The 16386-nt window shown below is 38.6% G+C and overlaps 1 protein-coding gene across 1 annotated transcript; it reads right to left on the bottom strand.

Moving 5' to 3' along the window:
• Nucleotides 1–6822: 6822 nt before the first annotated feature.
• Nucleotides 6823–8451, bottom strand: LOC147640017 (expansin-A10-like). Its single transcript, XM_086776287.1, has 3 exons — nucleotides 8050–8451; nucleotides 7640–7952; nucleotides 6823–7559 (listed from the first exon to the last, which is right to left on the bottom strand). The coding sequence occupies exons 1-3, from the start codon at nucleotides 8183–8185 to the stop codon at nucleotides 7256–7258; spliced, it is 753 nt and encodes a 250-aa protein (XP_086632413.1). The 5' UTR covers nucleotides 8186–8451; the 3' UTR covers nucleotides 6823–7255.
• Nucleotides 8452–16386: the final 7935 nt, after the last annotated feature.

The raw sequence follows: 16386 nt of genomic DNA, 5'->3' as shown, positions 1-16386 counted from the left end.
AACAAAGTTTAAACATGAATCAATTTCATACAAGCCAAACCGGCTCTCTTATTCTTTTCCTTTATACTGCCGATGATCTAGAATTCGACCTTCCAGCCTCTACATGCTGGGCAAAACCCTACTACGGGACCATACACCTCATCGTCGGCCGCTGGCGAGGACTCAAGCCGGCCTGTCACCCTCTCAGGCTCCATCGCTCGATCCTCCCGCCCCTCAGAGGGCTGTCTGCGCACTAGGGTGGGCTAATTCACCGCACCAGCCTGGGCTCTCAGAACTAGGCAGCATCACAATCACTCGTCTCAATCGGCAAACCTCATTCTCCCAATGGTATGAGGGATACCATGGGCCAACTCCGGGCCTTACTAACGTCTCCGTCGTCCGGCTATACAAGCACAAGAACAGGACAGCGTCAAGGCAGGGAGAGTTGTACTTTTACCTTAATTTAACCAAGATAGCAATCCATTTACTCAACTAAACCATAGGACTAGAATCCATGTTACCTTCTTAAGAAAACAATCCTTTTCACAAAGATTTTAGCATTTCAACTTGAGATTGCGATAAGACATTCTTTATTTAGGCATATGCTATTGTGTAAAAGAATACAAACTTTAAATAGTAAATCAATCAAATAGATCACTATAATCAATAGAGAAGCCGGGGCCATACCTCAACCCCTAAGAATGATATATAATTAAAAATTAAAATATGTATACACCTTATAGAAATTTGTCGTTTATCGTTGCCTTTGCTTGTTAACAAGAGCTTTAGAACTTGACATATGAGAATAGAGTCTTCTAATACTTTCTCTTACGATTGAAATCATCCAATCATCTCCTCTTACTCGTACTGTGACTCTTCTCTCTTTCTAAGATCTATGGCAAAATAGCCTTCTCTTACAGGGTTACGGCATACTATTCTTTCTCTAAAAGAAAAGCTATGCAGTTTTAGTCTCTTCCTCCGAAAGACTATAGCAATCTAAGATTCTTTTCTAAGATATTAGATAAGAATGAAGGGATATATACATCTCAAACTCTAGGATTACCTTGAGGCTACTTGCTGCTTTCTCACAGTTTTCTCTGTGTATAGAGACCCTGACAGAAACAGCAAATTGTTTTGTCCTTAACTCTCTGATAAAAACTCAGAATATGGTCATATAACGAGTCAAAAGAACGGGAAAGCATGTGGTCTACAAGCCATCGCGGGGGTAGAATAGGCAAAAACGTCTGTATATAGCCACAAACGCACCATCTTTAGAAACGCATTGTTTTTCCACATTTTTAGTATGCATGGACTCTAAGTGTGTAAAAGTACTCTAAATATGACCTCTTATCACCTAAATTCGAAATTCTATTTTTGGGGATACTTATCTCTTAATAGAACTATTCTTATGTTCTTATTTCTTTTAGGATTTTTAGAGCTAATATTTTTATTCCAACACTTTCCTAATGTTTCTAGCCTTGTTGTCTCACTCTTCTCTAATCACACTCTCTTTCCTTATTGAAATCTATATTAAAAGAGACACATACATACATGGCTTGGGAGGGACCTTACAATCTCCCCCACATAAAAGATTCGAGATGTCCTCATCTCGCGAGCTGGGGTAGTATCTAAGTAAATCCTCCTGTCTCTTTCAAAGTGGTGTCCCCACTATAGGTAAAAATCTTCTTTTATCTAAATATTGTTCTTGAAGAGTCATTTATTTCATGTGCTTGGCTCGTTTTGTTGTGCCTTTAAAAGGTCTTTATTATTCTAAAGTTAATTGGCCTTATTATCCTAATTTCATGTATCCATATACCTCTCATATGGTATGAACCTTTGAATTCCTTATTCTATACTCCCATGTAATATGGTACTTAACAAATTATCATGGAAAAACGTAAGGGAATCAATCCTTTACGCAATCTAACCTATGATAGCAATTTCATAATCTTAGTATCGTCTTGTAGAATACCTCTATTCATCATGCACATTGCTTCACGTAAATCTTGCACCAATCCTCTTCTATTTATTCATAGAAATACTTGTTGAATTTAATTATCTTTAACCCTGCTATCTCTATTTCTTGACCTAATTTTTGCTCTAGCTCATGATTCCTTGTAGCCAAGGGTGGGCTTGACGTTCCTCTTGAATTAGGGGACCTCTTCTTGATTAACATGGAAGGACTCATGTCCTTCTCGACACTTTCTATATAAAAACTTTATCATAGTCTCTGGCTATAATTATGGCTTCTGAAATAGAGGATGGTTTCACATTCTTGATGAGGTTATTCAAAGGTAGATTAAGCTTCCAAATGAATCGATGGAGAAGAGTTACCTTATCCATTTTTGGAGTAAATCGGAGAAGTTTAACAAAAGTTTGGTGATATTCTTTTAGGGTCTTTCCTTCTTGGGTTAGCTCAAAAAAATTCGTTCATTTTATCCTCTCGAAATCCTAGAGGACAAAACCTTTCACGAAGGTGTACTTTCATGGCATCTCATAACTGATTCTAGCTCCAGTGGGGTTAGATTGACAACAATGCTTCTAACTTTCTAGCTGCAGTGGTTAGATTGACAACAATGCTTCCAACTAATTTGGCATTTCTTACGATTTTTAGACGCGAGCAAGGGTGAGCTTGCTTCTTTCATTGTATCCATTAAAAGTTCAAAACTATTAAATACTTATCATAGCACCACATTTGAAGGCAGTCAGGATTAATACATCTGAGATCTTCATTTTTTTTTAGAATTACACATCTGGTGCCTTGGGATTGACACATCCAAAGATTATCAGGATTGACATATCTGAGATGATTAGTTTTCTGAAAATTACACACCTAGTATCTTAGGATTAACACATCTAAGAGCATGATCCTCTGGGAATTACACATCCGAAGTTAGACCCATGTTTGTCTGAGATGGGTTCTAGATCTTGGATGATCGTCGTAGTGTAAAGCATCCAATGGATGGCATTCACACGTCAACTATTCAAACCTTAATGGAGTTATAATCTTAATAATTTATAATATGCGAACTAATGAGATATATCCTGAAAATTTCTCTAAACAAAGTTTTGGTCTATCCTTCTATTCAATCTCTCACTAGTTTCTTAATTTGATCACCCTATGTTTTCCTCACAAAAGGTTTTCTCCCCAATCTTATTTCTCAAATTTATTGTACAAATATCTTGCGTGTGCACCCCCAAGATACAAGAACAATTTCATAGGATGATTGTCTCAACATGTGAGGATATTCAAACAACATGATTGTCTCTACATGTGAGGATATTCAAACAACTTCTATGGCCCAGTAGAGATGATTGATTCGTCCTCGTATGACAAACAATCACTTATTTTAATCCCTTGACAATTAACCTTTGAAAAACAAATCCTAGGAACTAAGATCGGCTCTGATACCACTTGTAAGATTCCCCCTCCTTCCACAAATAGGAAAAACGCTTAAGATAGTCCACTAAGTCTTATCTTAGAGAAAATTTCCTACTCATCGACACCTTGACCATGCACAGATTCAAGGATACGATTCATAGGTAAGACCTAATTCTATCCCACAGGGAGAGCGTGGTCTTCTAAAAATCAAGTCACCCATAGGGTAATTTATTATAAATTGGGCAATATAAGACTTGATTTCTAGAGGCAACGCTTTTTTCCTCATCCATGCAAGGCACAGCCCGCCGGCCTAGTCTTCTAGAATAGAATTACCCGAGAACCTATTTATCTAACGTAGGGCTTTCACTTAATATGCTGGAAAGCTACCCGACTAATCGGGTCCACCCATCCCGTAGGATGGTGCCGTCGGGGCATTCCATCCTCCCACTTTCCACCCTACTCACGCGTCAATTTGTTTTCTAATTAATCCTACCACACTGTTTGACATAAATAAACATGTTCCTTAATTAAGGCCCTTTTCACACAAGATTTGTTAAAACAACCTTTTTTCACAATACAATAATGCCAAAGACAAGATTTATAAAAACAAAGTTTAAACATGAATCAATTTCATACAAGCCAAACCGGCTCTCTTATTCTTTTCCTTTATACCGTCGATGATCTAGAATTCGGCCTTCCAGCCTCTACATGCTGGGCAAAACCCTACGGGACCATACACCTCATCGTCGGCCGCTGGCGAGGACTCAAGCCGGCCTGTCACCCTCTCAGGCTCCATCGCTCGATCCTCCCGCCCCTCAGAGGGCTGTCTGCACACTAGGGTGGGCTAATTCACCGCACTAGCCTGGGCTCTCAGAACTAGGCAGCATCACAATCACTCGCCTCAATCGGCAAACCTCATTCTCCCAATGGTATGAGGGATACCATGGGCCAACTCCGGGCCTTACTAATGTCTCCGTCGTCCGACTATACAAGCACAAGAACGGGACAGCGTCAAGGCAAGGAGAGTTGTACTTGTACCTTAATTTAACCAAGATAGCAATCCATTTACTCAACTAAACCATAGGACTAGAATCCATGTTACCTTCTTAAGAAAACAATCCTTTTCACAAAGATTTTAGCATTTCAACTTGAGATTGCGATAAGACATTCTTTATTTAGGCATATGCTATTGTTTAAAAGAATACAAACTTTAAATAGTAAATCAATCAAATAGATCACTATAATCAATAGACCCTTAAGAATAATATATAATTGAAAAACAAAATATGTATATACCTTATAGAAATTTGTCGTTTATCGTTGCCTTTGCTTGTTAACAAGAGCTTTAGAACTTGACATATGAGAATAGAGTCTTCTAATACTTTCTCTTACGATTGAAATCATCCAATCATCTCCTCTTACTCGTACTGTGACTCTTCTCTCTTTCTAAGATCTATGGCAAAATAGCCTTCTCTTACAGGGTTACGGCATACTATTCTTTCTCTAAAAGAAAAGCTATGGAGTTTTAGTCTCTTCCTCCGAAAGACTATAGCAATCTAAGATTCTTTTCTAAGATATTAGATAAGAATGAAGAGATATATACATCTCAAACTCTAGGATTACCTTGAGGCTACTTGCTGCTTTCTCACAGTTTTCTCTGTGTAGAAACCCTGATAGAAACAGCAAATTGTTTCAGTCATAACTCTCTGATTAAAACTCAGAATATGGTCATATAACGAGTCAAAAGAACGGGAAAGCATGTGGTCGACAAGCCATCGCGGGTAGAATAGGCAAAAACGTATGTATATAGCCACAAACGCACCATCTTTAGAAACGCATTGTTTTTTCACATTTTTAGTATGCATGGACTCTAAGTGTGTAAAAGTACTCTAAATATGACCTCTTATCACCTAAATATGACCTCTAAATATGACCTCTTATCACCTAAATTCGAAATTCTATTTTTGGGGATACTAATCTCTTAATAGAACTATTCTTATGTTCTTATTTCTTTTAGGATTTTTGGAGCTAATATTTTTATTCTAACACTTTCCTAATGTTTCTAGCCTTGTTGTCTCACTCTTCTCTAATTACACTCTCTTTCCTTATTGAAATCTATATTAAAAGAGACACATACATACATGGCTTGGGAAACACATACATACATGGCTTGGGAGAGACCTTAGAGGCTTATACTTTCCATTTCATGTAGTTAAATGTCTTGCATGGAGTTCTACGACACTAATAGATTATAACAATTGTAAGACTTTATGCTAAGCCACATGGGTGACATGCACAAGTGGAGAGGATACTCAATAGTCCTTGAATGTACAACTAGGGATGAAATTGGGCATTGTCTTAAAATTGCATCTCATCCATAGCTCTCTTCCCCTCTCTTTCACCTAGTGGCTAGGTGAGTCCATGAAGATCCTTACTAGTAACTCAAAAATTTTCAAATGTACCAAAATGGATTGATGGCAAAGACTCATAAACATGCCCTTCCCTCTTGGACCCTTCATAACAATCCCTTACAAAGTCTTTTTCAATTCAAACAAGAAGTCTATGGAAAATACTAAAATCTTTTATAGCTTGTGAACTTTTTTCCAATGTATCAATGGATCAATGGTTTGTGAAGAAAGACTTAAGTCTTTTTCAATTCAAACAAGAAGTCTATGGAAAATACTAAAATCTTTTATAGCTTGTGAACTTTTTTCCAATGTATCAATGGATCAATGGTTTGTGAAGAAAGACTTCAAAAGTGAGTGTAAATGTGTTCTTTTCTCGTACAAAGTCTTTTTCAATTCAAACAAGAAGTCTATGGAAAATACTAAAATCTTTTATAGCTTGTGAACTTTTTTCCAATGTATCAATGGATCAATGGTTTGTGAAGAAAGACTTCAAAAGTGAGTGTAAATGTGTTCTTTTCTCGTACAAGATCCTTCACAATTCGTAAATGTGTCCTTTACTCTTATAAAGTCCTTTGCAATTCAAGCAAGTAAAAAATTGACTATCTTACAATGAATAGATAACAAATGTAGCAAATGTTTCACAAGCCTCAATTTTGAAGACCTTTGCCACTAGAAGATAGGAGCTTCCCTATTGTTTCATTTGAAGGTTGAAGTTTAAAGAGCTTCCCTACTATTTCATGTTAAAGTTCAATTGGAACCACATTTTAACGAAATTTGGAAGGTAGTCCTCATGAAATTGTAAAAGGCCGTCCTTACGAAATTTTTAAAATAAATCCCAAAGCAAGTTCCTTGACTTTGCATTAAGGACTTTCTTTAAGGATAAAAACCAAGGACTTTAAGGATAGAAAGCCCATAGGATTCAAAATGGAGATTTGATTTAGTTTAATTACATATAAAGTTGCAACTCTCAATGAATAGTATGCATCGGAGAGTAAAAACGAGAGAGAGAGATAGCCCATCTTAAGGAAAAAGTAGCCATAGACACAAATGAGCAAAGACAAATGTATAGATCTATAAATCTCATATGGGAAGTTGTGGGTGGTAGAGGCCATCTCAACCAAAACATGACAAGATTTGAAGGCTAGTTTTTCTACGACACTAATGATGGCTAAATCTTTCTACATACTTACTAAATGATATATAAACCTTTTCTCAAAAAGTGGTACATGGAAAAGCAAGTAGAATGGTGCTAGGACTATGGAGAGGGTGAAAATGGACTTAGTTTACACCACATCATCCACGTTACAAAAAAAACTGTAGAATAATCTTGTGTGTGAGGTCATGCAAAATCACTAGGGTCCGTCTCAGGGTCTTTACACACTAGTGGAACTTGTCATTTCTCCAAAAAATGATTGAGGGACCGTCCGCCCATGGTGATGGACAAGGGATTTTCCCTAAAGTGTGTAAAGCCCCTGAGCCTTCTAAATTAAAACTGGTCACCGCTGAAAGTCTGGCCAAATTGCCACCCCGGAGGAGCCACATTATACGAAGTACTTGCCCGGCCATCGCTTGTAGTGACCATGAACGATAGGTTTTGTCCGTCCATGAGAGCGTTGCACTGCCAGTTCTGGCCCCAATTTCTAGTCATTGGGTGCCACCCCGTCTTAGAGCCTTTGATGGAAACAGCATGCACGTCACCAGCCCCTCCAACGTTTGTTATGAGCACAAGGTTGAAATAAGAATGACCATTGATGGTGAAATGGATCCCACCCTTCTTCTCACAAGGCACCCTGCATGAGGAAACCTTAATTAGATCCTTAACCAGACTTAAATAGCTAATTGGTAGGAGATTATAGGGCCATCGATTCACCTTCTGTAAGAAACAGGAACAATGCCACCACGGTAGACAGCAATCTTTTGAAAAGATGGCTCAGCCATGTCAAAATGCTGTAGAGGGGGATTGCACCAGCCCCCATTATCATTTGGGAGAGCATTATTTGGAGGGCAAAAGTTTGTGGCCGTGATAATCACAGAGCCCGGCAAGCACCATTGAGGGTCATCTTTACATTTCACCTCAAAGCACGCCCCGCACGCAAGACCACCATTGAAGAGAGCTGTACTCAATGCAGCCGTGCTGGTTCCATAGCCGGCGCTGTAGAGGTTTCCATAGCCACATGCACCACCTGCAGAGAAAGCAGAGGTTTAAACGATCCGAATTCCTTCCCGCCAACAGGAGATTTGAAATTCAGTGTGGGTACCCAAATCTTGCTTGTTACTTACCCATGGTGCCTGATGCATCGCTTCCTCCATAGAAAGTGGCATGGGCAGAGCTCCAACCTGCATCTTGCACTTTCGCTTGAGTTGAATATAGAGCAAGGGTCAGGAGGCAAAGAAGCAAAGGAAACTTGGCAGCCATGGAAGCTTGGGAAAGGCAAAGAGAAGCAAAATACGAGAAGTTGGAGCTAGAAAAGAGATGGCAGATTTGTAGTAAAAGCGTTGATTTGGTGCTTGGGTTAAGTGGATTAAAGCTGAGTAAGCCGTAAGATTAGAGCGTTATAACCAGCTTGCAAGCTATATATGGCTATATGAAGCGGACAAGCTTGCAAATTGCAATGGTGTAGATGGTGGTATAGGCAAGTGACAATGACATACAAGAGGAACTTGAATGAAAGAGAGAGAGATGAAACAGAAATGGGGTTGGCGTTCATTATATATACACAGAGGGAGGCCGCAGCGGTACGAGGGGGTTCATGCGGTGAGCTTGCATGCCCGCCGCCCCCGCGCGGCGGGCCCCGCTGAGCGCTGGCGACTGCGGCCGCCGCTCCCGCTCCCCCGTGACCTCCCACCGCCACCTGTCAGTTCTCCTACTCCAGTACTACAGACATTTACTTGGGAAAAGACTTGCGCTTTAAACGGGGCCGCCCACTCACATTCACTCTTCCTGGTTTTCCTTTTGCGCAGTCATGTGCACGACCCCCTCGACCGGTAGACCAGCTTTCTCCCCCCTCCTTTTCTTTCCCGCCCATTTTTCACTCCCCAAGTTCCAACTTCCAGATCCACCGGCTTGGCCGTTGGCCGTTAGCTAGTTACATCCACGTGTCTCTCTCCCCCCCTCGCCTCTCTCCTCTCTCTATGGCTGTACCTCGACCTTTGAACTTTGAACCTTTGCTTTTTACCCAAACTTCAAAGCCTGCACCTTTGAGCCCCCTTTCGTTCAAACCGTTACAGTTCATGTGACTCTCTTTAATCATGTCACAAGATATTCCCAATTTGGATCAGTATGGTCCCACACACACCCCATCATCCCATCACCCATGCCCCATTGCCCATTCGGTCCCCTCATGAAATGAATAGATTGGGACACAATCCTAATCCTAACTAAAACCTTTAGCCTCAATCATATATCAAACAACTTTACTTGAACCACCTTCATCTACAATAACTCTATTAACAATTTTTCACATCACATGGTAACCATTTGTGCTAATATTGCTCCTCCTTCCTCTTTCCCCTCTCAACTTAAAAAGGATTTTAGACCAAATGAGACAACTCTAGGCTGAGTTGGACCTATAACGCATGGAATAAGCCCTCACATAAGCTCCTCCCCTATGAAACACTTAACGTGACGTCTAATATAAGGATGAACACCTTGCAAAACCCATTGATGAGGATTCTCAAATCCCTTCCGAGCACAATTCCACTCTCCCCAAGTTATTCCTTTTCATAAAAGCATGGCATCTCTTATCACATCCCTTTCACTTTGATGAGAGTCCTATTATATTGTCTCCTTAAAGTCCTTTCTAAAAACTACATTAATTAACCTATACAAGTAGAGTATACCCTTTGCACATCCTACCAATAAAACATCACAAATCTCTTCTTTCTAGCAAAAGCCATAGTCCCCACCCATGCAAAAACATGGCATGTGTTCTTACATCCATGGTCCATACCCACAAACTTTAACATTCATTGCATGTCAAGGCCACTTTTTCAACTACATTCATAATTGCATTGTGGTACGTCAAAACCTTTTGTTCAAATTCCCAAACAAGATTGGCCCTACTGTCACCGTATAAAGTAAAGTTATGGTTAGACATCCACTCTTCCCATGTAGTCAACACAAGGGTATATTTTAAACGTCAAAGCATTTTCTTCATCCAAAATTGAAAGAGAGAAGCAATGGCCTCTACAAAATGTTAAATTTTTAAATCTCAATTTTCAATGACCAAAATTAAAATTCTACACATGATTTGTGTACTTATATATAAGAGATCGCTTTTCCTTTATTCTTAAAGAAGTAATATGCTTTAAAACTTTGTTATATCCACATGCTCAATAATACTCAATTTAATCCAAATAACAATTTAATCTAAAAGTGCATGGGAGTCCTATCTAACAGATCAATTTCTTATGGAACCTTTTGAGTGTGAGAAGATCAATATATCCACATACTCAATTTAATCCAAATAAAAAGTTTGTGAAAAGACATAAAGCTCCACAAATAACCATCCATCTCTAGCTTAGTTAGGCAACCCTTTAGCCAAACATGAACTTAAATTTTTGTAATGCTAAATGTATACCTTGCAAATAACCATCCATCTTTAGCTTAGTTAGGCAACCCTTTAGCCAAACATGAACTTAATTTTTTGTAATGTTAAATGTATAATGCCCGAGAATTTTATTCCTTAAATCCATCTAAGAATTTATATCCAAATCAAACTTACACTTCAATAATAATAACAACCAAGGTATGAGGATAAACTCAATCATGTACAAATAATGAACTTAAAATTTTGTAATGCTAAATTTATAACCCCCAATAATTTTATTCTTTAAATCCATCTATGAATTTATATCCAAATCAGACCTACACTTCAATAATGATAACCAAGATATCAGGCTAAACTCAATCATGTACAAGTATGCAAGAGCTTGTTATTTTTCATCATTTATCCTTGTTAGACCAAACAAGAATAGAATAACAATTTGAAAAATCTTTGAGTTGAAATTTACATGGTTTAAGTTGCTGTTGGACACCATAATGTCATAGGAAAAGTTGCCTTCTTAGTTAATGTTATAGCTTGGGTATATATATTGATACTTTTCTTAACTTCTTCTATTATAAAGTATCAAAAAATCAAGTACCAAATTTGTATATATGAAATAATACTGGGCTACATCTTATTACATTGTACATAAGGCTAATCTCACATCTTATAAAAAGCAAAAAAGGATTGTGGTGGTACATAACAATGAGTGCACAAGAATATCCTTGTGCATATGTTTAGGAAAAAAAACATATTTTTGGTAGGAAATTTAAAGATTTGTAGTGGATAATAACAATTTCACTTTTAGAAGAAATAAAAATATAAGCTTATTGAGTGAATAGGGAGGTGAAGGGGTTTATAGGCAAACCTATTGGGTGATTCAATGAGTATGCTATATGAAATAGAGGAAAAAACCAATACTCAAGGAAAGGAGAAGGACAGAAGCTTGGATTTAATGGAAAATGTCTAAAATTGAAGAAAAGAAGGTGGCCACAAAATCCAGCTCTCTCCCTAGTAAGTTAAAGAAAACTAAGAAAAATAGTGAATTCTCTCTCTCTCTCTCTCTCTCTCTCTCTCTCTCTCTCTCTCTCTCTCTCACACACACACACACACACACACACACATAAATCATTAATGAGCTACTATATAAAAATCCTAGTTGATACATTTCCCTTTTTATGTACAGTTTAGAAGAACCCCCATACATGATAAGATCCCATATTTTTTGATACTATAAGCATGAAGGTTTAATAAAAGTAAGAAACATCTAGATTATCCTATAATTAGCTTGGATTAACCTTGGATTAGCTTAAATTAGGGAGCTTAGCCTAGGTTTAGAGAGAAGCAAGAGTAATTTCTCATATTCAAGTGATTAGACGCAATAATGGCTTATTTCGGTATATATACATGACCTCCCCTTTCACACTATCATTAATATTCTCCATGGGCATGGTCTATTGGCCTTGGGCCCATTATTTATATGAGACCACACTTTGTTACAAACCATCCCCCCCTAAGTGGTTTCGTTCTTGAAACCATGGATATGTACAATTACAATCCACATGGATGCGTATATAATAATGGACTCATGTATCAAAATTCAAGCTCATGCTCACACTATGTATGGGAATCCAAAATTGCATGGATATGGTTGTAAATTGCTCAAAAGGCCTTCAATAAAAGCCATAACATCTACCCCAAAATGGTATAAGAGACCTGTGTATAGCTTCCAAATACTATGCATCCAAAACCCAAAGATATAAGGCTATCTACAATGAATTCACAGGAATTTCCAGCAAGCTAATTCACTATTCTTGGCCCTCATTAGACTTCCTAAATGCATCCAACAACCCTTCAAACACTTCCAATGTAGAATCAAATTGCTAAGAAGCTTCTTCCTTAGGTAAAAACTCCACTAATGTACGGATGCGAAGAACTTTTTCTCTTGTACCCAAAATTGCTTCTGGCACGTACTCAATCATGCCTTCCTCATTCACTAGAGGAAGCTCTTCTTCCCAGGAAATTCACTTTCCATAAAAAGCAGACGTCACTTGCGTGTATGAAACTCATAAAAATCCCCTATTTAAGTTTCTCTAAAATATAAACTATACCCCTTTCTAAGTAAAAATATAAAATATATAAAGTGATCAAATGTCTACAAATGGTAAAATCTGATGGAGTACAAATGGTAGAATGTGAGGCCATCATAGTCTACCTAATCCTGTATTAATGTTGTGGGTAATAGTATGTATAACTATGTACAATGCCTCCAAATACAAAATGGGGCTCGAAACAAGCTAGGGATCTAGAGCAAGGAGGAGGAGGGCCATCTAGTCTCTATGATGTGTCCCCTCGTTGTTCTCATGATCATCGTCCCTTGAGGCAAGTTGCTCTGTCAATGTAGATTTGCACCCAATGGCTGTGAATCTACCTCCATCATGTCCTCATTCGCCGTGCAACTCCTACAGTTTAGAAAAACTATTACCTAATGTTTGAATACTTTAATTAGAAGTCTAATGACATTTAAGCGAGATTAGTTACAAAAGTAGGTGGTGGAGGTAGTTGGGTCTTCAGATGCCTATAACCTTGATACGTGGCTATCTCTATCTCCGGAGCAGGAGTGGGCTCTCGACCATAGTCCTTCACCTGTTATTTAAAAAACACATGAGTTATCAGTTGATATATATAACATATCATACACACCTACATGCATGTATAAGAGCCAATGTAAACATTCTAATAATTACTTACAAAAGTGGCAAGAAAGCCCTTCTTGTTGCCCATCCTACCAGGACGTGATGTATGCCCAACTTTTAACCTAGCTCGTGCTGCATCCTATAGAAATACATTCGGAATCAAAAAACATGTATACATAGACTTAAGATTTAAGATAGGCACTAGTACATAGCTACTAGAGAGTAAATATTACATACCTTCTATTGATCCCAATGTGTCTTGAGTCACATCTCTTGTCGAAAGGCCCTCCATGACTTAGGATGCATACTAGAGTGAGGTGGGTATTCTCCACCACCAAGAAATATCTCCTACACATTTCAAAGTCACATCCAAGAAGTTAGAATAAAAAATTAATGCATGTGTCAACAACTATAGGTTGTGAAACACTCACACATCAAGTCACCAAATTTCATATCATGTAGACATAGATTGCAATAAAAAATAAGTCTAAATATAGATTACAACTAGAGATAATACTTACTAGGCTCATATGAGTAAAGAGCTCCAAAAAAATTGAACATGCTATGAATACCTTCACTACAAACTCATACATAACTGACTTTAACGAGTAACTGCTCTAATTTTTCTTTTGTTCTAAAATGGCAAACAGGTTTCGACTCATCCTTCGGTACATCGCCTCATCTAGCATGCCTACGAGCTCCTATGATAGGGCGAGGAGGTGTGTCCTTGTCTTCATGGACATCTTCTACGACATCCTTTAAATCTATGTAGCATGAACCTTTTGAGGCACATACATACTATAAGTAGAGACTTCTATGTTGGTGTGCGAATTATCAAGAAACTCAGGGCCGACAGACACGACGGTAGTGCCATATCTACAAGCTAGAGTTTGGAAGATGTCATGATGCACCCATACTAGAGAGACAGGACCAACCTATGGTAAGTGATATTTCTTTTTCTAAGAATTCTAAATTGACTCGTTCAAATTCTATATGATCTTGAAAAACAATGTGATATATAACATGCATCTAGGTACAATCATCATGGCCAAATCTAGTTGTACATCTTTTAGATGATGATGGATTTCATGGTCTAATCGATCTATGCTTCCTCGCAAGCGACATAGTCAAGCTATTCTTCAGTTATTACAGATGGAGGCATGTGCACACCAATTACCTCCTGGTTCTTAGTCTGAGACGTCTAGCGATCATCCCTTGCCCAATCGCCTACTACCTTGCATAGAGACATATAATCGCAGACATTATGGGGTGACTGGTTGGAAGCATCACTTCCGGCTACTGACAGAGAGGTTTTCAGCTTCTAGGATGCTCGCTATATGTGATTGCGCCATCTACGATTGCCGAAGGGGTCGAGGTATTTTTATTGCATAGGCTTTACATGTCCCAGGTGCTCTGACATTTTATGGATCTATCTATTCATGGGGTATGTGGTGGCATCAACTTGCTCAGGAGTATGACCACATATGGGCTATGTGCTAATGCTACCTCTCTTGCTCTGAAAGAGACATCAACTACATCAGGAGTATGATCACATATGGGCTATGTGCTAATGCTACCTCTCTTGCTCTGAAAGAGACATTACCCATAACGAATCAAAGAGATTGTATATCGATGTGGCAGACCTTACACTCAAGGAAATTTATCAAGGCTTATCAACAGTAGTAGAGGGAGGAATGAAAGAACTAATTATACTTTTGTGGAGTGTGACAATGTGATGTGATAAGGATAGATATGGATGGAATATATGTGATCTGATGTGGATGCAATGAATGTGATGGATGTGAATGGGTGTGATGTATGTGAATGGGTATGATGAGATGTGAATGGATGTGATGTGATGTGAATATGATATGATGAGATGTGAATGTGATGTGATGAGACATGAATGGATGAGATGTGATGTGGATGGATCTGATGTGATGAGATGTGGATCTGAATGAATATAAATGGATGTGATGTAATGTGAATAGATGTGATGTAATGTGAATGGATGTGAATGGGTGTGATGTATGTGAATGGGTATGATGAGATGTGAATGGATGTGATGTGATGTGAATATGATGTGATGTGATGTGATGAGACGTGAATGGATGAGATGTGATGTGGATGGATGTGATGTGATGAGATGTGGATCTGAATGAATATAAATGGATGTGATGTAATGTGAATGGATGTGATGTAATGTGAATGGATGGATGAGATGTAAGGTGGATGAATGTAATGTGATGTGGATCTAGGTAGATGTGAATGGATGAGATGCGATGTGAATGGATGTGATGTGATGTGATGTGGATCGGGATAGATGTGAATGGATGAGATGTGATGTGAATGGATGTGAATGGATGAGATGTGATGTGAATGGATGAGATGTGGATGGATGTGAATGGATGAGATGTGAATGGATGTGATGTGATGAGGATATGGGTAGATATGAGTGGATGAGATGTGATGAGGATAGATTTGGAAAGATGTGGATAGATGCGATGAGATGGAATATGATGTAATCGGATGAGAATGGATGAGGACGATGGGAATACATATGACTGGATGTGGAATAAGCAATGTGAATTGATGTAGAAGAATGTGGAATAACGAGAAATGATGTGGAACAATGTGGAAAGATGAGAGTTCATTTAGAAACTGTATTTATGGCCTGTTTTTAAATCACTGTTTTATGTCAAGAATGTTGGGGAACCATTTTGACCATCTTGTGAATGAGGTCGTGGAGACCTAAGTGATAAAGTTGCAAACATCTGATGGAGAGTCAATGGAGAACATCTCACGTAGCAAGTTCGGCCGAGGTCTTGACCTGCCTCAGTTCGATTTAAATGGTGAACTTCCGGTACAGTGGATGAGGGACCAAGGTAACGGCCTATGAGTGAAGCGCTAGGTGACCTGCGAAGGAGCCTAGAGGGTGCTGACCATACGGTGCTTGGGCTCTGGGTCATCGAAGATACCCACACATGTGTCGAGGAAGAAAAATGGAACAAGGTGTTAGAGTTGTTTTCTAAATACGGGCATGTGGTTGATTAGCCTTGCTGGTCCTCAACGAATGAGTCCATGGCTCTTTTATATGGATCTATTGGTTGATCTTGCTGATCTTCAATAGAGAGTCCATCTAGATTTTCTTATGTGATTATATTACCGTGTACTATGAGAGCTAGGTACTATTGAAAAGGCCCCTGAGTGAACAGGTGTGGTGAGCGTTCTGGTTGCCAAGGATGCCATAGTTACACCGATGAAGGAATGATTGGAAATTGGAACTCAAGCTAGATATTTTGGAGGATTATGATCAGTGTTACTATGGTTTCATTAAAGGATTGTTTTAAAGACAACTGAATCTATGAAACAGG

The sequence above is a fragment of the Cibotium barometz genome, chromosome 3 (assembly GCF_041138505.1).
Source record: "Cibotium barometz isolate CiBa-2024 chromosome 3, ASM4113850v1, whole genome shotgun sequence".
NCBI classification, from domain to species: domain Eukaryota; kingdom Viridiplantae; phylum Streptophyta; class Polypodiopsida; order Cyatheales; family Cibotiaceae; genus Cibotium; species Cibotium barometz.
Note: the sequence above shows the minus strand (reverse complement) of the source record. Positions and strands in the feature narration are given on the sequence as shown.